This window comes from Dreissena polymorpha, chromosome 2 (assembly GCF_020536995.1).
Source record: "Dreissena polymorpha isolate Duluth1 chromosome 2, UMN_Dpol_1.0, whole genome shotgun sequence".
In the NCBI taxonomy this organism is placed as follows: Eukaryota; Metazoa; Mollusca; class Bivalvia; order Myida; family Dreissenidae; genus Dreissena; species Dreissena polymorpha.
In genome coordinates this window covers 101,806,683-101,829,189 of record NC_068356.1, presented here as the reverse complement: position 1 = coordinate 101,829,189, position 22,507 = coordinate 101,806,683, and the positions used below count along the sequence as shown (strand labels likewise).

The 22,507-nt window shown below is 36.6% G+C and overlaps 2 protein-coding genes and 1 long non-coding RNA gene across 3 annotated transcripts; 1 reads left to right on the top strand and 2 right to left on the bottom strand.

The window, feature by feature from the left end:
- Positions 1-267: 267 nt before the first annotated feature.
- On the top strand, positions 268-2,814 carry LOC127868300 (uncharacterized). Its single transcript, XR_008044064.1, has 3 exons — positions 268-358; positions 1,167-1,313; positions 1,849-2,814. It is a non-coding gene; the product is annotated as an uncharacterized LOC127868300 (long non-coding RNA).
- Positions 2,815-3,757: 943 nt separating this feature from the next.
- Positions 3,758-6,750, bottom strand: LOC127868296 (uncharacterized). The gene is made up of 3 exons (XM_052409935.1): positions 5,449-6,750; positions 4,948-5,085; positions 3,758-4,394 (listed from the first exon to the last, which is right to left on the bottom strand). Exons 1-3 carry the CDS (start codon positions 6,627-6,629, stop codon positions 4,220-4,222), a joined length of 1,494 nt encoding a protein of 497 aa, XP_052265895.1. The 5' UTR covers positions 6,630-6,750; the 3' UTR covers positions 3,758-4,219.
- LOC127869949 (uncharacterized) lies at positions 6,641-11,969 on the bottom strand. The gene is made up of 3 exons (XM_052412607.1): positions 11,878-11,969; positions 6,690-9,447; positions 6,641-6,649 (listed from the first exon to the last, which is right to left on the bottom strand). The coding sequence occupies exons 2-3, from the start codon at positions 9,444-9,446 to the stop codon at positions 6,641-6,643; spliced, it is 2,766 nt and encodes a 921-aa protein (XP_052268567.1). The 5' UTR covers position 9,447; positions 11,878-11,969.
- Positions 11,970-22,507: the final 10,538 nt, after the last annotated feature.

Here is a 22,507-nt window from a genome sequence, read left to right as displayed (position 1 = left end):
ACCAATAACACGTAAAAAAGAAATACAAAACGAAAAGTAGCGTGTAAGACAAATATCAATGAAGCAAAACTACACAGTTTTAACATGTAAAAATATAACAAAACTGTAACAACAAACTGTAAAAAAAATATGTAACTCAAACTGTTAAAACAAAAGCACATACACCATGATACCGGTATAACCTATCATGTAATGTGAAACAAATTCAACCACTACGCAACCAGTCCTAACAAGAGTAGACAACACGCTCTTCCGCTTTCAAACGGTTTTGATTATCACCGGGGATGAACAACTTTTGTCACGTGACCGCAAAAGTCAACGCCGGTTGCAGAAACAGATTGTAATCTTGTACATTAAGGTAAGTTTTGTTGTTTTTTCATATAATCAAAATTTCAGTTTTTAACAAGTGATAGCCTATGACACAGTATACTAAATAAACTTTTATTTGAAATGATTCCATTGCCTTTACTGTTTCCACTTTCCGAGAACACTTCGACACAAAATTCTGAAATGCATTGCAAACGCTGTTTGTTTATGTGGTGTTGATGATTTTCTTTCAACAATATTGGTTTAACGACTGAATTAGTATGATTTTACACTTCATTTTAATATATTTAATAAGATTCATGACAAAAATAGCGGTGCAAATTGAAAAATATCTTATTTTTTTGTTTTGTTTTGTTTTGCAAACGCAGGTTGGTATTTCTTGAGCAATAGGAAATGGCAAACGCAGGTTGCGAGAATATTCAAAGGATAATGAAACGCACACTGTACACATTTTTGAAAGTCTTCTAAAATATGATATGGTTACAAATACGAAAATATTAACTATTCAACACAATATATGACTACGGAACTTCAATTGAGGACATTTAAACAGAGCGGAAATATGCTTATCAACACATTAAGTACTGTTACAAGTATATTGAACCACAACGTGCGTTGCCTCCTTTAAGCGGACCTCGAATGACGCTAAACGCGCCAAAACTCACGAAAATCCCGTGCATTAGTAAACACGCATGTTTATTGAACTGTGACGAAAAGAATAGCAGATAGTGTGTCACATCCAATCACTTGCGTTTCATATCTCTTTTGGTGTAGTGTTTAAAACTTTATAAAAACATTTTAGAAATATATTTTAACAAAAAGTAATTCTTTCATTACAGAAACATGACGCTCGTGTGTGAAATCTGTGGAAAGACATTTAAATCGAAGTGGGGGTTAAAGCTTCATGATAAGCGCCACAGAGGGACTGGACGATTCGCCTGTTGTGGAAAAACATTTTACACAAAACAGGCGTTCAACAGACACAGGTTTGTATTTTTTTTGTTTTTAGTACAATGCTAGGTTCTGTCGGTTTAAAAATCAAGATACAATTCAACATAGGTCATTGCATTCTGAGCGAAAGTATGTTTTTATAACCTAGTTGCAAAGCACTATTTAAAATGTTTTGAATGGTGTTTTCGAAAAAAGCCGGCTTTAAAACACTTAACACATTATTACTAGTGTGGTGCATATTGGTGTGCTCATTATAGTATTTAGTTTTTAACGACCATAATTGTCCAGATAAATTTCAATGCAAATTGTCACTGAACAATTGGAATTTACACCGTATAAATCCAGAATGTACGCGTTCCGATACTTCACGTATGTAATTGGACCCTTAAACATATTATTTAATGCGTATTTTGGATTTTGAAATGCGTAAATACGCGTTAACGCGCCTTATCTGGAGCGCTTCTGACGACCATCATTTTGTTAAGTTCCACATTGTTATGGATAATATTCTGTGTGTATTTTTCTGTATTGAATAATAATTCAACAGTTCCATTTGTTTTTGTTATATAGATGCAGCATTCATGGTGTTGAAAAGCCGTTCCCCTGTGAACAATGCGGCAAAAAGATTTCAACCAAAGATGACCTGAATCGTCACGTCCGGAGGGAGGTTGCTGCAAAGCAATTTACCTGCTCAATTTGCAATGCAACGCTCCGGGAGAAAATTGACCTTCAGGCCCACCTTGCCACCCACAATGGAGAGAAAAACTTTGCTTGTGATATGTGTGAAAAGAGGTACAGGCACCGCAGTAGTCTATCAAAGCACAGATCTGCAAAGCACCGGGCCTAGTCATCTGTTGCATGACGATGATAAGACCAAGAATTATTTTTAATTCTTACCAATGTGCCGTGGTTATTTTCTTAATTATTGAAAATACAGACTGTCATACAATAATATATAGTATTACGCGTGTTTTTGCGTCTTAAACATTGTGTTTCATATCGTTTATCTTGTGTTGTTTTGTTTGATATTCCTGTTTTTAATAAGATTATTGTTGTAATATTTATCATTCTAATTTAAAATGATTATGATAATGGTTGATCTCATACAAATTATTGTGTTCATTATTGCTCATCTGTGATTACTGTTGATCTCAGCCCATGAATTGTGATTTATATTGATTATCTGTGATTATTGTTGATCTTATCAAAATAATTGTAATTTATGTTGATTATCTGTGAATTTTTTATCTTAACCTATTAATAGTGATTTATATTATCTGTGATTATTGTTGATCTTATCAAAATCATTGTGATTTATGTTGATTATCTGTGATTATTGTTGATCTCAACCGATTAATTGTGATTTATATAACCAGTGATTATTGTTGATCTTTTCAAAATCATTGTAATTTATGTTGATTATCTGTGATTATTGTTGATCTTTTCGAAATCATTGTAATTTATGTTGATTATCTGTGATTATTGTTGATCTTTTCAAAATCATTGTAATCTATGTTGATTATCTGTGATTATTGTTGATCTTTTCAAAATCATTGTAATTAATATTGATTATCTGTGATTATTGTTGATCTTTTCAAAATCATTGTAATTTATGTTGATTATCTGTGATTATTGTTGATCTCACCATATCCGCTGGAATATACATTTGAGCCGCGCTCTGTGAAAAGGGGGTTTAATGCATGTGCGTAAAGTGCAGTCCACATAGGCTAATCAGGGACGGCACTTTCCGCTTTTATGATATGTTTTGTTAAAAGAAAGTCTCTTCTGAGCAAAAATCGAGTTTATCGGAAAGGTTTGTCCCTAATTAGCCTGTACGGAATGCACAGGCTAATATGTGACGACACCTTACGCACATGCATTAAACCCCCTTTTCACAGAGCGAGACTCATTTGTAATCTGCGATTTTTGTTTATCTATTTCGAATCAATATGATTAAAATATATTTTTGGTGAGTTAGCTTTTTGTCTCATTGGAATCATTGTGCGAATTGTCAACAATTACATGTAAATCTGTAATTCCTTCTCAAGTTGCACATAGGCCAGTTTAATGTTTTGCGTATAAGCTATTATTGCGATACGGGATATTCTTTGCAGCAATAAAACAATTAATCTGCATATGTTTGGTTCGTTTTGTTGTTAAAGACACTGATCTTGTTTGCGTTCAACCGCTGGGTTTTTCAATGTTTTTCACAGTATAGTTAGACTTATCTCGGTGAAGTGTACTTTGTCATGGATGTAGTATGCCTTCAGCTTTATTTTAAGTATTATCTCCAACAATCATATTGTAAGATTGTCAGGATTCTCACGTTACACATAAAGACATTATATTGTATGACCAATATGAAGACACTAGTGATTTGCAAGGCGCCCATGTAAAGGTCAATAGTTATTATTATATTTAAAGTTTCGGATCAAAAGATAATGGTATACACCTAAAATGAAAACTATGTCTTGCAGAATAAGAGGAATCGATTGTTTTATTTGCTTCATGATACCTCTCTCCTTATAGGTCCACATTATTTATCATTATGCAACTAAAAGAAAGATACCTTTTTTTTAATTAACAAGATACAAGATACATGGCATTTTTTAGAAACTGTAATTTTAAAACTTGAAACAAATAACAGCAAACAAAATAAAGTTAGATCCAATATGTCTGTTGTTGTTTCAAATCCCCCAAAAATGTTGAATATACCGGTAGGCCTCGTTAAATGAAGCATCCCACAGCGTCAATATAGGCAGCATATTATACGGCCCCAATATTGGTAGCTCCTCAATGCATAAACATAGAAAGAGCAACACAAAATCAAATTCAGTAGCATTACACGGAATCAATATAGGTAACGTTGGTTAACGAATATCAAAAATGACAGCTGTCTTTTAAAGAACTACAAACTGTCGTATGATATTATGATTTCCTTTTACGGGTCAATGTCAATTCCCATTTTTGATGTTAGAAGCATTTTGCTGTCATTTCGTCTTGCCCTCTCCCATCGGACACCCAACGTTCCCTTCTGGAGAGCGTTTCTGCTTGTTGACACGGTGTCAAATTTTCGTTTAGGTTCCTTCCGTTTTGGAATGTCAAATTCGTGGTCCCTGAAACATGATATTTGTTATCGAAAACTATTTATTTTACAACATTTACCATCTTATTTACTGAGAGCGAGTTTTTCAGCTTGACATCATCCGAAGCAAAGACAATAAAATGTAATCACATTTTATGTCGAATCATGAATTATTAACAGTACTGAGTATCATTTTCAGGCAATTATGACCCCTGTACTCGTCGACGGTTCGAACCCGTGTCCTAGACTCTTAGTGAATACATGAAATTGATCTTCTTCAACTTGGCAATTAACCTTTTTGACGACAGATGCAAATTAATCCTGTTGAATATTACGTATTGATAAGTTTATATAACGAATTTCACATTTTAGGAAACATCTGCATTAGACACATATAATCCTCTTCATTACAATGCATTTTCTGAGCACGTGCCTCAGTGTACAAAGCATACCTTTAAAATAAAATAAATGTTGACTGTCTCCTGGCAATTAAATAATGATTCATTTTAAAAAGACTTTTGTTGTAGACATCTCTAAACCTAAAACATTTTTAAATAATTTTAAATCACAGGATCTTGGCTTACTTTAATCTTATTTTTCGAATGATGTCATTCTGCTGTTGCGTATTGCATCCGTCACTGTTGGTCGGCTGTGCAGTGCTGCTCTCAGTTGATCCAGTCAAGCCATACACATGGGAGCGACTAGTACGGTAAAAAAACTTCCTGAAATCATAAAATTTGATTTAGATTATTTTCTGAAAGCCAATGTGAACACAATCGGTTTGAATTATATCATACCTATATATTTTGGTATGCAATGTAAACGATATTCTTCAAATACCTGATTATTGATTGTAACAATTACCTACTTATTTGGTAAATTATTATATAGAATGGTGGTACGGTAGTCGAGTGGTAACACAATGGTCTACGAATTCAGTGGTCTGGTCCCGGTTCGATCCCTGGCCGGGGCAATCGAAATTTCAAAAATGGCAATAGTATTTCCAACCCAACTAGAGATGTACTGGTAAGAAACCACATACACATACTTATCTAGTCATTAAATGTTTTCAAATATAAACTTACCTGTCTGGGTCTTGACGCATATGCAGCTGCTCTGTTGCTGTTCCAATGAAACGTCCAAACTCGGCAGCAGAAACAGTGCCGCATCCGGTCTTGTCATGGAGAACAAGTTCAGAGAAAAATGTTTCTCCAATTAGACTACTAAACGCTCTAACGTTGTAACAGCCTCCATGGCAAAGTTCGTACAGCATGGTTTTGGCATCGATATGTGACAGTAGTGCCTCCCAGAGCTGTATTGGCCATCCTGCAACGTTCATTGTTGGTGGTGGAAATTTGCAGAACTCAACATGAGACAAGAGACGTTTTCGAAGACTCTCTCTCATTCTGAACCTTTCAAGCGCCGGGATTCCCGAACAGTCCTCTGCCTCCCACCACATTCGAATGTCTCTGCATAAATCTGCTGATTCGATCTCCCCCATTTGACGCATTTCTGATTCAACTTTGTCTGAGAAGTGGGTTGCAGCCATCGCAGATGACATAGGATCTGTAATGTCATCCACCATGATTGGAGTCAGCAATGTTTTCCCCGTTCTTGCAACTCTTTTCCAAGCACTATTGCTTAACCCATCAAGACCACCTTTACAACATTTCCTTCTTGTTCGTGTAAGCAAATGTGTGGCATCGATACACTTCACTTCCAGCTGATTTCTGGCTGTACTGAACTCTGGGTGGTAGAACCATTCTCTAGAAATGCCAGTCTCATTAATACTAATTTTGTCCAAAACTGGAGCTTCAGATTTCCACTTGATATACTGATCGTTCCAAATGATCTCTGCGTAAGCACAGTTTAATGCTTGCTTTGAAACTTTAGTTGTTAGTACTTTGACTGCTAAATCACGCAATGATTTGGTGTGATACTGTTTTTTCGAAGACCTTTTCGAAGATCCTTTTTCCGTTTCAGGCTTTGATAGTCCAAGCATTCCTGAAAGTTCTTCTAATTTGCGAGTTTTAGTTGCCGTTTCGTTCAGTGTCAAGTTTCGCGTCTTTCTAAAGTACCTTACAAGAACTTTAAGCTCTACATCTCGCATGCATTTAAGTTTCATTGACATAGACATACTTTCTTTAATGTGATCTTCTTCTTTGTCATCCCATTGACCTTTGTTGTTGCTTGCTTTGTCTGACTTTAATAAAGCAAGTAAGCAACGTGCATCTTTGTCGGTGACACTATATGGAGTTGTCAACATTTCATTCTCTACTACGTCTTCTTCCGTTGAGTTTGTTTGTATGTCCGAGTTATCTCTAACATCAATACATGCATTTGAATCTTCTCGAATTTCGTGTGTCCCTCCTATTGTATTTTCTTTTGTTGAAGGTTTGTTTCTTTCAAGTTTTAGTTTTGGCATATCCGTTATGTAATTGCTCACAATTATTCGTTTGAACTTGTCATTTTGTGCGACAAACCAAGTTGGACAGGTATTGATTTCTCGAAACTTAGTGATTATTGTCTGTTTTCGCATTTGCTCAACTTCTCGCCATACATCTTTCTGGAGTTGAAGTATTGTCAGAGGCTTATTGTCGATTGTTCTAGTAACAATATTGTGCCACTGGCCATCAAAGGATTGACATGGAATGTGTATACCAGCTGCATGACACTTCATATGTACTCCCTCTGATATTTGTCTCATTGTCTGTGTGTCGAGACTGTAACCCTTTGTTAACCACGCAACTGGAACATTATACCTTGTGTTTTTATCCCAACTTCTATTTAGGTCAGAACAAATAAACACAATCGATTCTGATGCCTTTTCTCTTTTAAGTTCATATCTTCTGGCGTGAAAGTCTTGTACTGATTCTAAAAGGCAAGTCATATCATATACAGTTCTTTCTTGGTCAGAGCATGTTTTAGGGTTTCCAACAACTGCAGATGGAAAGAGTCCAATCAATGGTATTGTCTTGCAACATGTATGCATTTCTTCTTTGAGAAGTTTTATTTGATCCGGCAACCTAGTTGGCATCTCTATCTTGGAACCACCAAATAATGAATTTGCGAGCTGCATCGCCTTAGCAAACAAAGATTTATTCCTGTCAACGATAAAGACAGAGGTAAATGTGTCGGTCCAGGACAAGTATATAAGTTTTCCGACATCAAGTGCCTCAATTTCAGATAAACATTGCAGCAGGTATCTTTCTGGCAACTCATAATGTACGTCACGTATTGGGCATTTTATTTCGACTGCATATTCTGAACTTTTCATCGATACGTCTCGTCGCAGACTTCCGTCTGGTGAAACAACTAAAAATGGGTTTAGACATTCGTCATGCACCACGACACAGCCTTCTTCACAGTAAACTAAATCAGGCAAAACGACAGGCAAAATCTTGCCAACAAGTGTTGCTACGGCATTGATTTCATTATCTTGACCATGCTTCATTGCATTAGCTATGTATTCAGATGGTGTTTTGCTGGGGACGCCACAGAACTGACCTTCAAAATAGTCTTTCTGATTTTTCAGACCATCAAACCCAAGCCCTTTGTACAGTGTGCTGCCGGTAATCTTGGCTGATGCACGCAATTCAAACCACCTTTCAGTTCTCTGCTTGATTAATCTTGTACTGTAGTTTTCGTCCACATTTTGAAGTTCATCAATAGCATAAAATGCACTGTTGTTTTCTAAGCTAACGTTCCTATCATCCACAAACAATTTTCCATTGAGTGAAGCCACACACACGCATATTTCTCGAATAACTTTCTCAGATTTCCCAACAAACGTGTCAATGTCATAGATGTATGCAATAATGGCACTTATCGCATAACCAAACTTCCCATTTCTCCAGTTAGTTTCATCACTTCGTTCCATCAACTTATCTTTGGCATACTCTTTTTTCCTTTTTATTTGCTCCATCTCATGTTTTCCTGTTGACACAGTTTTAAGCATATTCAAGAGAAAATGCTTGAGTTGTGCTTTCAGCTCATCTGGCAACCTTTTTAAAGGAACTTTCTTGTCAAATTGACTCCGGATTTGTGAGGATAATACACTTAAGTCTTCAGTAGTCTGCTGCAAAATTGATCTTTTTTCCATTAGTGTTGGTCCGTTTTCAAATCCAATTAGATCAACGTCGCCAAATTGTTGTGTTAAACCTTGTTTGAGTTTTTTGCCATCGAATGTAAGACAAAATGACATGTGACCTGCATTCTGTTCGAGCAATGAAATTACATCATCGTAAATCCCAGGGTCACGTTGGCTGTCACACTTAAAACGATCAAAAGAACGAAGCACTTTGATATCTGGAACAGCAAAGTTTATCTTTGAAGTTTTTGGACTATATTTACTTTTCTCAGAAATACCCAGCGAATATTCAGACTGGTTTTTGAATCCAGCCATAAAATTTACAAATCGACAACCAAACAAACGCCACCCTATTTTCCAAAACAGTTTTGTGTCCTCACTGTATCGCATATGTGTTGTATTTGATGTATCAAACCATCGCACTACATCGGACCACAACATTAAAGCAATATTATCAAGTGGAAATAAATCCATCACAATCAGTTTGAAGAAAGTTAACAGTGTTAAATGAAGTTTTGAATGTAATGATAACTTTTCAACAACAACGTCCACCATTTCCTTTAATTCTTTTGCGATGTTATTTGCTATATTAGGGTTGGTAAGTATATTTGATGCATAATCATTTTCCGTTTGTGTGCAATTTTCAACGGTAACATTCTGTGTTTGTGTTGCACTGCACTTATTGTTGTTCTCCTCTTTGTCAAAAATATCATTCATTGGATTTGGCGCGTTGTCACTTTGAATTTGAGAGTTCATATCAATAACCCAGTTAGTATCGCGATTATCATTGTCTTTAAATAGTTCTCGGTGCGATTTTCGTTTTGCTTTATACAAAGGAGATCGAAAGGGTTGCTGAATTGGAGACTTCATTGGTGTTAATTTTCGTTTCATTGCTGTTCGAAAAGGCGAGGTTGTTGGCGGTAGGAATTCAGAAGTGTGATGCAATCCAGTCCTTCGTTTGGTCCGCCCGAGGTGAGACTTTTTTCGTGTCATTCTGAAAAGGAAAATGATATCATAGGAATAAGTACAACATTCAAAATTGAAACAAAATGGTATTCAATATTCAATCAACCGGCGTATACCACTATCTTTTACGGAATCCGGATAGTGCCATCTATAATCTCGCCCTTCTTTCATCAAGGGGGACACACGAAGCGATACACGATATTTTGCGCGACAGTCGCGGCGACGCACGATATTTTGCGCGATACACGGAGCGACGAGCGAGAATGTACCAGGAAATATCGCCCTTGTGTAGGTAGCCCAAAAGGCGATATATCGTGTTAAATATATCGTGCGTCGCCGCGACTGTCGCGCAAAATATCGTGCGTCGCCGCGACTGTCCCGCAAAATATCGTGTATCGCTTCGTGTGTCGTGTCTCGCGTTCAAAGGACCACGCACGAAACACGAAGCGACGCACGATATTTTGCGCGACAGTCGCGGCGACACGCGATATTTGTACTGTTCAAGTTTCGCTATAATCATATCGCCTGTCGACTGTCGCGTTTTCAAAAAATCAGGGGAGACAAAAAGGGGCTATTTTTACTGCATTCATAATCCGAATGTCAATTTCAAATGCTTCGATTGGTTTTATTGCTCGTTTGTGTTTTCTAATTGCATAACAGTGCTTTCGAAACATTGATTTGGCGTGTTATTATTCTGATTTTATTTTTGGTTTTACAAATGGGCAACATTATTTGTGTTTTCAATTTATTCATTAAGAGAAATAAGATAACATTGGTTGTTATATTTATCCTCATCTGATGATGCGGATGGAATTAAATTATGTTCATATATTGTAATAAGTAGGTATGTCTCTTTTTATCATGGTTAGGTTAAAACAAACAAGCAAGTAAGTTTATCTGGACGAAGCGGGTACAGATTTTTTATTCGAATGAGTGGTGTTGCTCTCAGTAATTTTAATCAGGCTGACAATATATGAATGTGCTAATTAATATTAAGAATGGGTTTTAATATTCTCAAACTTTTTAGACTCGGAAAATTGGGCGTCGCTCTGCGAAAAATGGGTTTAATGCATGTGTGTAAAGTGTTGTCTCAGATTAGCCTGTGTAGTCCGCACAGGCTTATCAGGGACGACTCGTGCCGCTTGTATGATTCTTTTCGTTTCAGAAGTCTCTTCTTAGAAGAACGCCCATTTTAGACGGAAAGTGGCGTACCTGATTAGCCTGTGCGGACTGCAAATGCTAATATGGGACAACACTTAACGCACATGCTTTCAACCCCCTTTTCACAGAGCGAGGCTCAGTTCAATTTTGCTATTATATTAAATTTATACTGGTACGTTGCTAACGGAGACGCCGTGCTACAACCTGTAACTCGAGCCCATTGTCGTAAAGTGTCTCAACATTCAGGTGTTCAATACGTTTTCCCAAACACCGTATATTTTGTTTTTATTAACTTTCAACATTTTTGTAAAATGCTCGTGTGCCGAAAATATAGTATTATGAATTGCGGAACAGTAGCAACACTGTAGAGATGATTCTCACAGTTCTTCTATAAATTGTTCCCTCAATCTTCACAGCTGAGCAAAACATATGCATACAATTGTGTTCATTCAAATTGCATTCTTTAACTACCAAATCTTAATATTAAGATAATATTTAATATTAAATATATTTGGACAACTAACAAAACAGCATGAGAAAAATAACATTCCGACAAATTATTTTTCAATTCTTTTGAGATCTTCATTTTACAATACTCCGCTCCGAATCGCGATTTATTTTATGATGATAATGGCGATGAAGATGGAGATGATGATGATGAAGATGTTGATGATGATTTGATTTGAACAGTACATATCGAGTATCGCTTCGTGTGTCGTGTGTCGCGGTCTGAAATTAGACCGCGTTACACGAAATTCGGATAATATGGGCGATATTTGAATAATAAAATATCGCGCGTCGCCGCGACTGTCGCGCAAAATATCGTGTATCGCTTCGTGTGTCGTGTGTCGCCCTTGATGAAAGAAGGGCAAGAATATAGATGTCACTATCCGGATTCCGTAATCTTAACCAACCTGCGTTTGCCATAATCCAGCTTCAGCAAACTGCGTTTGCTCAACCAACCCGCGTTTGTAAATTTTTGAAATAGCAAGAACTGCCCAAATTAAATATAACAACAACAACTTATATCGCAAATACAATAAATCATCAAAAATTAAGCATCGTGTGCTCTCATTTTTCTAGAAATATGATTTATTCGTGAATGGAAAGTAAAAAAATATAAAATCAAACTGCGTTTGCATCGAAAATCTAAAGTTTGTGTCGAAGTGTTCTTAAAAACTGCAAAGCTTCGAAACAAGTGCAATGCGTCTTAATATGCGAAAAGGTATGAAGCATGTCATAAGCTTTGTATTGTCCAGAAATTTTAACATATTCTCTATAAAAAGATGAAAATTACCTGACGGAGCGGGATTCCTGATGTAATTCAACAACCTGCGTTGACTTTTGTGGTCACGTGACAAAAGTTGTTCATCCCCGGTGATTATACAATTCAGATATCTGTCAGTTAACGATCATAATGAACGAGGACATATTTGAAGTTTCCATTGAAAAAATGTTGTCGTTTCACACGTGTGTTGTACATGTAATTGACACTCGGAAAATTTCAAAGTGCTTAAAAGATGCACGTGTCTACTTTAATACTGGACACTATACTGGCAATAGACCTGTGACCTTACATTATAGCCCTGGGGACGTTACATGTGAACAGCTGTAGTAAATAAGGTATGTAACTGTTGCACGCAACCTAATTTTCATACAAATATTAGGAAAATAATTCTGCTGAATTTACAGTCAGACTTAATATCCTTGGTTTTTGACCCTTAACACATATGTGGGGCTAAAATTTAATATCATTTCTGCTATAGGGATATCAGTATACAATTTGGCATAAATGTTTAAGCCCAATGTTATTGCCCATACATTATGACAAAGAAGTTATTTCATAGAAAAAGTTCACACCGTAGTTGTTACAGAGATTTCTTATCTCAAACCTTTAACTGAGCATTACGTCGCCGACGAATGTGTGTGAAGGATAGCTAGAAATTTGTTTGAGATGAATCATCTAATAAAATATTTATCTGACAAACACACAACAGAATGCTACAAGACTGTATGCAATCAGTTTTTGCCTGTTTTAATTAACATCAGTTGTAATGAGTTTGAGATGCACAATAGTTAACAAGAAACCGTCGGAGACGGGTGATGCTCCCCAAAGTTTTTTTTGTCACAATATTGCACTATATATTCAGATAAAAGGAAACGTGTTGAGGGCACAGTAGTTGGGGGACACGATTTTTTTATAGAACATTTCAAAGGGCCATAACTCTGTGAAAAATCATCCGACCAGAACCCGCTGATAATATGCACATCTCCTCGTGGTAGTGAAGCTTCCCATAAAGTTTCATTGAATTCCGGTCATTAGTTTCTGAGAAATAGCCCGGACAAGAATTGCACTATATGTACAGTAAATGGAAAATTTCAAAGGGCTATAACTCTGTGAAAAATCATCCGACCAGAACACGCTGATAATATGCACATCTCCTCTTGGTAGTGAAGCTTCCAATAAAGTTTCATTGAATTCCGGCCATTAGTTACTGAGAAATAGCCCGGACAAAAGTGTGCACGGACGGACGGACACACGGACAGGCGAAGCGGCGACTATATGCTCCCCCCAAATAAATTTTGGAGGAGCATGAAAAATTTATAACTACCGTTGATTCCAAAGGCGATATGGAAGATATGCAGAACAGAACAGAACATACATTACGACCCCCAGTACAAAGTCAGTCATAACCCTGTAATAATACACATATCGAGAGATCTTGTGAAAAGGAAGTACTCATCAAGTTATAATTAGTGTACATGCTTTCCAACTTAATACTTGATAGTGGTTGGAAAAAAATCGCATTTTTTTTACAAAATGTAATGTGACAGGGTGTAATTCGACTTTTATGAAGTTACTACCTACGGAAAATAAAATACAATGGAACATGTACTATTCTAAGCATGCAATGTGGATTATAATGCGTACAAAAAAAAGAAAGAAATAGCACAAATATATATTTTATAGATAAAACATACAAGCTTCCTATCTACGAAGAGGCATATAGATACCTCGTAGTAAAGTCTTGATAAGCAATATGCAAAATGCAGCCAATGCTAAGGGCAATAACGTTTACATTATGAAAGAAGGAGTTCAGGTTTTTATGCACCGCCCTTATGCTCTAATATATCAACCAACATATTTAGTTCAAACTTGATACACAAACATTACAGTGCAATCCCCTCCCAACCTTTGAGTGGAAACCCATTGAGTGGAAACCCGTCTTTCTATTTCAGTTACAGTGACATTGACCTTGATCCAACTGGTCAAAAATGGAATCCCGAGTTGTATCTGTATTTACGTTACAGACATACACAATTCCAGAACCATACCCACATAAAAACGCAAGCAGTTCGGAGAAAAGCTTTCTTTAATTTTGAAAAAAAATACATCGATCTTGACAATACTAGTCACAAATTGAATCCCCAGTTGGGTATACAAAATAGTTTCAAAAACTGGTTTTCGCACAATGCAATCTTCCTTCTTTCGAAGTTCAACCTTTATACCCGATATTATATTCAAGATACGTCCCAGTCAAATTTTTAACATGAACATTAAAAAGGGAAATAACTGCAAAATTATTGGAAAATAATTGCGAAGTTATGAAAGGGAAATAACTGCGAATTTATGAAAGGGAAATAACTGCGAATTTATGAAAGGGAAATAACTGCAAAGTTATAAAAGGGAAATAACTGCGAAGAAATGAAGGCCCGAGTTATGATTCGTATGTAATGCAATTAACCTTGTTGAGATTTACCAATTATGTTTTTCCGAATCTGCTGTGGAAAAAAAATAAGTAGAACAACTAATAAAGGACACAGTTCTAGAGCTTTGTAAGAGTAAACAGTGCTATGTTTATGTAACAGTGACCTTGGCGATATCCGTAAAAAACAAATTGCAATTTTAAAATGTTTCTCCATGCAAGCTATCTATATCCAAAGTTTTATTTTCAATCGGTTAATGCACTCTGAAATATAGAGGGGAAAACCTGTTAAACATCTCCCGCCATATATACATTAAATTAAAAAGAATATCAACTTTTTGTGATTTTCACATCCTGTTAAAAACATATTAATACATTTTAAATTTCAAATTAATACATCTTTAAATGTTCGAGATAAGCTCAATAAAACAATTAATCCATTATATACGAAGAGCAATAACTCGAAACATTAATACACAAGAGTATAAAAACTAGCATACTGCACATACATTACATTATAACATCTACCGAAAATTTTAGTTTCAATATAATACTCCTTTACGATACGCTCGGCCAAAATGTAGTATGAAATAAACAAGATGCAATAACGAAACCGCATATTTCGCTAGATTAGTCTATATAACTAAGCGCTTTCTCAGACTGGTCCGGAGCTACGCTGGTATAAAGCATATTAACTTTTTGAGCGCTGGATCCGGATTTTGAAGGCCTTTGCAAACAGTTTTGATCCAGATGAGACGCCACAGAACGTGGCGTCTCATCAGGATCCAAACTGTTTGCTATTCTGATAGTATTGTTTGAAAAAAATCGAAGAAAATGCTAATTTTAGAAATTCAGCAGACGACATTTTAGCAGACGACAAATTTCCCAGCATGCAAAGGGTTAAACTTATCCAGGCTTAACAGTGCTCCCGCCCGTTTACTTACATGCCAAAAGCAGTTCCAAGATGATTGGGAGCGATAACATACGTCACAAGTGGCCAACAAGTGGTTACAACCAGTGAAAAGCCGAGTCCTTATAAAATCTGCAACAAAAACGAATTCTCAGTAATTTGTTATACCAAGAAAGTCCTGAAGCATAATATAATAAGAACATTGTTGGAAATATACATCAATGTGATTTTCTATCTAAATTATCAAAAGGTATATCTCTATATTTTTTGAAAACACATTTGCCTGTTGACCTTGTTTTTAACGCAAGAGACCCAGATTCGTGTTCGGCAAAGGAATTGTTAAGCGAACATTCTGACCAAACTGTATCAAGATTTAATCCTTTTATGGCATCTAGAATGGTAACAAAGTTTTTCTATAGTTTAATCTTTTGACATTCTTTTTGGTTGCATTTAACCCAGATTCGAATTCAGCCTAGACAATGCCAAGACAAACATACCGACCAAGTTTTATCAAGATTGCGTCATAAATGTTGCTTCTAGAGTAGTGACCTTACATGCATACCTTCCATTGGATTGCTTTGGGATATGATGAATTAAGGTCGATGTCACGTTTACTTTAATAGAAAAAATATAGACGCTCAATAAGTTGAGTGCGAATGGATGTATTGCGAAAAACAATTGCGTCTCGGTAGTTTACATGCTGACCTTTGAAAATGCATAGTTATTGAAAATAAATATCGTAATTAAAACATGATTTTGTGGCATTGTCATATTCCCTATAAAAATGTCTAATGCTTGGATACGAACGTAATTAAATAGAGGTATTAATGGGCACGACTTTGACCAAGGCTTAATTCATCATTATTGTATAAAACTTTCTGACCGTAACAAGAATCTATTTTATGATAATGTTTTTCTTCGTTTCCTTATTTCTATAGTTTACTTAGATACATGCATACGGTTCTACAAAGGTGAATGTCATTAAAAGGTGACTGGCCAAGGAGAGACACAACATCCAGATAAGATTCCGACCCACTCTGTCTAGCATGGCTCCGACTAGCTGCATAGTCACTACTCCGACTACGTACACCATGCTGAAATAAATGAAGTCGTGTTCTGAGAAAACTGGGCATAATGTCTGTGCATAAAGTACCTGCACTAGAAATCCTGCACTAGACCCTCTGCACTGGACCCCCATGCACTACACCCCCTGCACTTATCCCTCTGCACTATACCCCCTGTACTACTGCCCCCTGCATAAGACCCTCTGCACTAGGCCTCATTCACTAGACCCTCTGCACTAGACCCTGTGTACTAGACCACCTGCATTAGACCCCCTGCACTAGACCCTCTGCACTTATCCCTCTGCACTATACCCCCTGCACGACTGCCCCCTGCATAAGACCCTCTGCTGTATACCTCCTTCACTAGACCCCCTGCACTAGACTCCCTGCACTAGACCTCCTGCACTAGACCTCCTTCACTATACCCTCTGCACTAGACCCCTTGCACTAGACCCCCTGCACAAGACCTCCTGCACTAGACCTCCTGCAATAGAGCTCCTTCACTAGACCCCCTGCTCTAGACCCCCTGCACTTGACCTCCTGCAATAGACCTCCTTCACTAGACCCCCTGCACTAGACCCTCCGCACTAGACTCTCTGCCCAAAGTGACGTCTAATACAAGCAAGGGTACTTGTGAATCTTAATAGGACTATGTTGTTTGTTTTGCCGAAAGAGAGATACAGCATTGTAAATATTCATTCCTATTGATTGCGTTCGCTGCATCCAAGCATCCGTCGTACAAAGTACAGTCTGAAAACATAACATCGACGATATCACGATTTAATATAGAATTCATAAAAAAACGTAAAAAAACGTTCTTGATTTATGTCCGTTAAGTATCGTCCCAGATAAGGCTGTAATGTCCACGCAGGTTAACGGGACTATTACTTTCCGCTTTTACTTGATTTTCGTTTAGAAACAAAATTTTACTTCAAACGAAAAATAATATTAAAGGGATCTTTTCACGCTTTGGTAAATTGACAAAATTGAAAAAAGTTGTTTCAGATTCGCACATTTTCGTTTTAGTTATGATATTTGTGAGGAAACAGTAATACTGAACATTTACCATGGTCTAATATAGCCATTATATGCATCTTTTGACGATTTTAAAACCTAAAAATTATAAAGCGTTGCAACGCGAAACGATTGAATAATTTGGAGAGTTCTGTTTTTGTCGTTAAATTTTGTGAAACTACGAAGATTGCTTATATAAGGTATAAAATACGTCATGTATGTGTACTCGGCGGAATAGCTCAGTAGGCTAAAGCGTTTTTACTTCAGGACTCTGGCAGGACTCCAGGGGTCACTGGTTCGAAACCTGCTCCGGGCAATGTTCTTTTCCTTTTTTTAATTTTATTCTTGATTTTTTACTGGAGCTTTTACGATCCAATGTTTACATTTATCAATATAAAGCATTTAATGAATAAGTTAAAAAATGCCAAAATCTGTGAAAAGGCCCCTTTAAGGTTGTAAGTATCGTTCCAGGTAAGCCATTGCTGAAAGCAGTGGCTAATCTTCCAATATACTTCACGCACACACAAACAACCTGGTTTTCTTAGAAGGCTGCTCAAATTACAGGACATGTTAGCTTCAACGTATCGATTAAGTTCAAATCCTTGAACGAACAAATAATAAAACGACACTGTAGTGTATGGACCTCAATTCGTAAAGCATGGTATACGGCACTTCAACGTGATGATGGACATTTTGTGTTCCTTTTGCCAAAATCATTTTTCTTAAATATCAATCACGATAAATGGAAGCTTAACATTTTCATGAAACGGTCTAGATAATATAAATAAGACTTTGCAAAATTGACTATTCTGCTTTTCAAAATGCCATGCAGCTTGTTAACTTTAGACAAAGAAGATAATAAAGTATGGGTTATTCTGCGAAAAATATTGAAAGAATTTTATGTTTTGAAAATTCTTCGCACTCATGAATGAATTCCTATGCATCTATACTCATTGCCCAAGGTTATTCGCCTACTAACTCTGACATAATATGAACAAAACATGTGTTTGTCAGAAACACTATGTCCCCTTTTGCGCCGCTTTGATTTGATTTTTTTTTACCTTTGACCTTGAAGGATGACTTTGACCTTGACCTTTCACCACTCAAAATGTGCAGCTCCATGAGATACACAGCATTCCAAAGATGAAGCGGCTATCTTCAATATTGCAAAAGTTATGGCATAATGTTAAAGTTGGGGCAAACAAACAGACCAACGGACCAACAGACCAACAGACAGGGAAAAACAATATGTCCCCCACTATAGTGGTGGGGGACATAAAAAGCAATAGCTGAAGCTGCAAGCTTAATTTTTTTTTTTTTAGTTTAGCACTTCCGGGATGACTTTTTTTTACAAAATGATCTAAACCCCTTACTCTCCCTGTTCAATGAAAGAAAACATCTGCATGTAGTAGAGAGAAACACTGATACCGATGAGCCAGAACGAGGCTGGAAAGCGCCTCACGTCTGAACACGTGGTCATAGATTGGTGCTCCTCCGTCTCTGAAACACGAAATCAATAAACCGTAGGTCATATCATAAAATTTAAATGTTGAAGCTTTGGGGTTCAAAGGATAACATGATTAACATTTACCTGAAAATAAAAATGCATAAAAAATAGAAAGAATATATATATTATTATGATCGAAATGCATTAAGCCATTCGTGAATATACGTTCTTTGTTGTCATTGTCAACGTTGTAGTTATTCTTGTCGAACCCTAGTTGGTCAGCGCGTTTGTCCATGACCCCCACTATCACAGATCATAACGTGGACAACACTTCTATACAACTGCCTGAAACATTGCCATCAGAATACAGTAACCCACAAAATGTCATATGTTCTGCCAGAACAATATCATATTAATTCCAGTTCACGGCATTGTTTCAATGAGTATCTTCATATATAATCATAATATTTCTTTTGTAAGAGGAACCTGTTTACTTATATTTGTTTCATAATTATATAGTCCGAATATATTGAACACAAATCGTATATACATTGATTCTAAAACAAACATAAACGATTTTATATTTTCATCTTCTTGAAAGCTGTTGATACATTTCTTAAAAGAAGATTATCGAATAATAAAGAAATCTTTCTGTGGATAATGTTTCTGCAATTTCATGTGCCTAATGATCAAACCCAATGACTGCCATCTTTATAATAAATACTACACGCATCAAACACGGCATATTTGTGAAAAAATAATGCCTTACCATACACACGGTATGTGGCATGTAAATTGAAATTAAACATGAATTGTCTCACATTCGCAAAATTTCGTTACATTAATGATATTTGTGAGAAAACAGTTATACTGAACATTTACCACGCTCTTAAATATCCATTATATGCATCTTTGTACGATTTAAAAACCTAAAAATTATCAAGCGTTGCAACGCGAATCGATTGAATAATATGGAAAGTTCTGTTGTTGTCGTTATATTTTTTGACACTACGAGGATTGATCATATAAAGTATAAAATACAACACTAACTGCATCAGCACAGATGGCCGAATGGTTTTAATGATCGCCTTTTACTCCAAAGGTCAGTGGTTCAAGCCCAGTTGAGGATTGCATTTTTCTACTGGAGCTATTTAGTTCCTCCAATGCATACATTTAACAATTGAAAGCATTTAATGAAAAACTTTAATACATGCCAATATCTGTGAAAAAGATCGCTTTAAATTACCTTTCCTAAAGTATGTGTAGCTTTGACTGCGAATGATTATTTGAGTAAAAACACGGCATAACGTGTACTAGGACAAACAAAAAACTGACTTTTGTCTAAACTAAAATAACCCAAACAATCAGGGGCAGTAAATCTTCTTCAAATAACGTTCATTATTTTACTATTCCCATCTATAGTAAGAATATGCAATGACATGCATAAATCGTGTGAATTGATATTTAACATTATTTTGTATTTATTTTTATTTTAAATGTTTAGCGGTTAATATCGAATATAGCCAATTATTGCAATTTTCTAAATTTATTTTTGAATACGGTCGTAATATGCAAATTGATTATAATCTGCATAGGAAACGAATAAAATAAATGGTCGGCAGAAAAAAATAGAGTAAGTCGGGTTAGTGAAAACAGACATTTTTTTCAGGATTATAACCGGACTTTTTTTTATTGATTTCATTTTCAGTCCAACCTTTTATAAATAAGTAGTAAATTTAGGCAGTGCTTTTAGAGATGCAATTATGTATATGACAATGGTCGTAGTTAAGAATTACACACTTATACTACTTTTGTTTCAAGTAACCTTTCAGATAAAAATGATGGTGGTGTGCAATTGACATGACATGACATTAACATGTCATTAAAAAAAATTAGCCACGTATTTCTTCGTCTAAACCCGATATTGAGAGAGCTTTACCTAGGAAAATTTTAATTGCTGCTTGTGTTTTTAGTTCTTCTGTCTACATGAAATCGGTATTAGCTTTATCTTTTAAAGCCGCTAGATTTTATTCATTTCCGATTGCTTTCAAACGATGTGTTTGCTACAACTAGTATAAATGCAAGTATTCCTAAAGTTAAGGTACCTATGTATGTTCACGTATGATATACTTTTTTATTTACTCGACCCACTTTATTGCAATTTTACAGGATGATGACGAAGGCTCAGCTGCAAGCACCAATTTTTCAATTCGTCTCTCATCAGCCCTGGATGAAGCAGGAGTCTCTTGGGATACGATACTGATACAAAGGACATCTTTTATGTTAAGAGAAAGGTACCACGAAATATTTAATCGACTTCAAGGCGAAACTTTCTCTTGCTTTCATTTTAGCAGCAAATCGGAGGATAGGACCACATCCGGGCTTAAGTCTGACCTTGATTTGATGAGCTGCGGAACTAGAGTCAATGTGGTCAGAACGTTGTCTTCGTGGAAGGCAGCCAGAACTTACTTCATTTTACTGAAAGATGATAACCCCCCCCCCCCCCCCCCCCCCCCCCTCAACAGTATGTGCTGCAGATTACTAGGAAAGATTTGTCCGAACCCGAAACATTGGTAAATGATAAATTCTGGATCAAGTATGGGAAAAATACCGTCGTTTTAGCACCAGGATGGATAATGGAAGAAACGGAGGCAGCTATAAACGCGCGATTCAAAGGCGCTTTCACAAGTGGACCTTCTATCGGAATTGAAGATGATTTTGATTTCGTTGAATCATTTGCAATTCAGGAGACAATGCCGGATATAAAACGCTGGCTACGAAAGGCTAGAGCTCGACATTTGCCAACTCAGGACCTTTTGGAGGCTGCAAGTAAATGCTCTTGTTTTCTAGTGCCTGCTGGGCATCCGAATAGTGAAACCAAAGATGTTGAATGGAGACTTTCACCCAACCTTATTGAACGAATGCTCATGTTTAGTCTTAATTTGAACCAGCTTAAGTGTTACATTGTTCTAAAAATGATCAAGAAGACTGTATTCAATAGGGTTGTCCCAGATGGAATAAACAGTTTTCGTTGTAAAACTGTCATTCTTCACACAGTACAAAAAACGTCTGCTCATATGTGGAAAGAAAATAATTTATTAACACTGATATCGATTTGCCTGTGCACATTGAAGCGATGTTTAAGAAATAACGTGTGTCCTCATTTCATTTTGTTAGGCATCAATTTATTTGATGGAAAATTGACTAAACGACAACTCAAGTCTCTGTACGACTGCGTGAGGACTCTTCTGAACCATTTCCCACAGACTTTGGTTTGCATTGAAACCGACAAACTTGGAGAAAGACTGTTGTCAACGCCTGCGGCCGGTGTTCTGACTAACGATGGACTCTCGGGTCGACAGTTGCAAATACTCATTCAAAGAGATGTAGATGCTGGTACATTAATAAGTGCATTTAACTCGTGTCACAACGCCATCCTACCAGAATCATGGTCGGGGATGGTCGGGGATGATACACTCACTTTTCAATGCCCTGCGAGCGTTACATGAAAAGCGTTTTAAAGGCGGTCGCTTTGAGAAGAGGGTGGTCAGACATTGTCTTCCTGTAGTATATTCAAGATTAGGATCCATATATGCTTCGTTGTGTATTCGATCTAGTTCTAAATTTAATGACACTGTTCTAGAATGTTTTGGGCGGGCGCTTAATATCGACCTAGCTTCCGCCAGACTGAAGCGTGCATCGGTGCTTTACTGCACTGGTAACATGCTACCTTCATCAAGACTGCTAGAAGAGGTAAGCCAACGTTTCATAGCACAACCCACGAA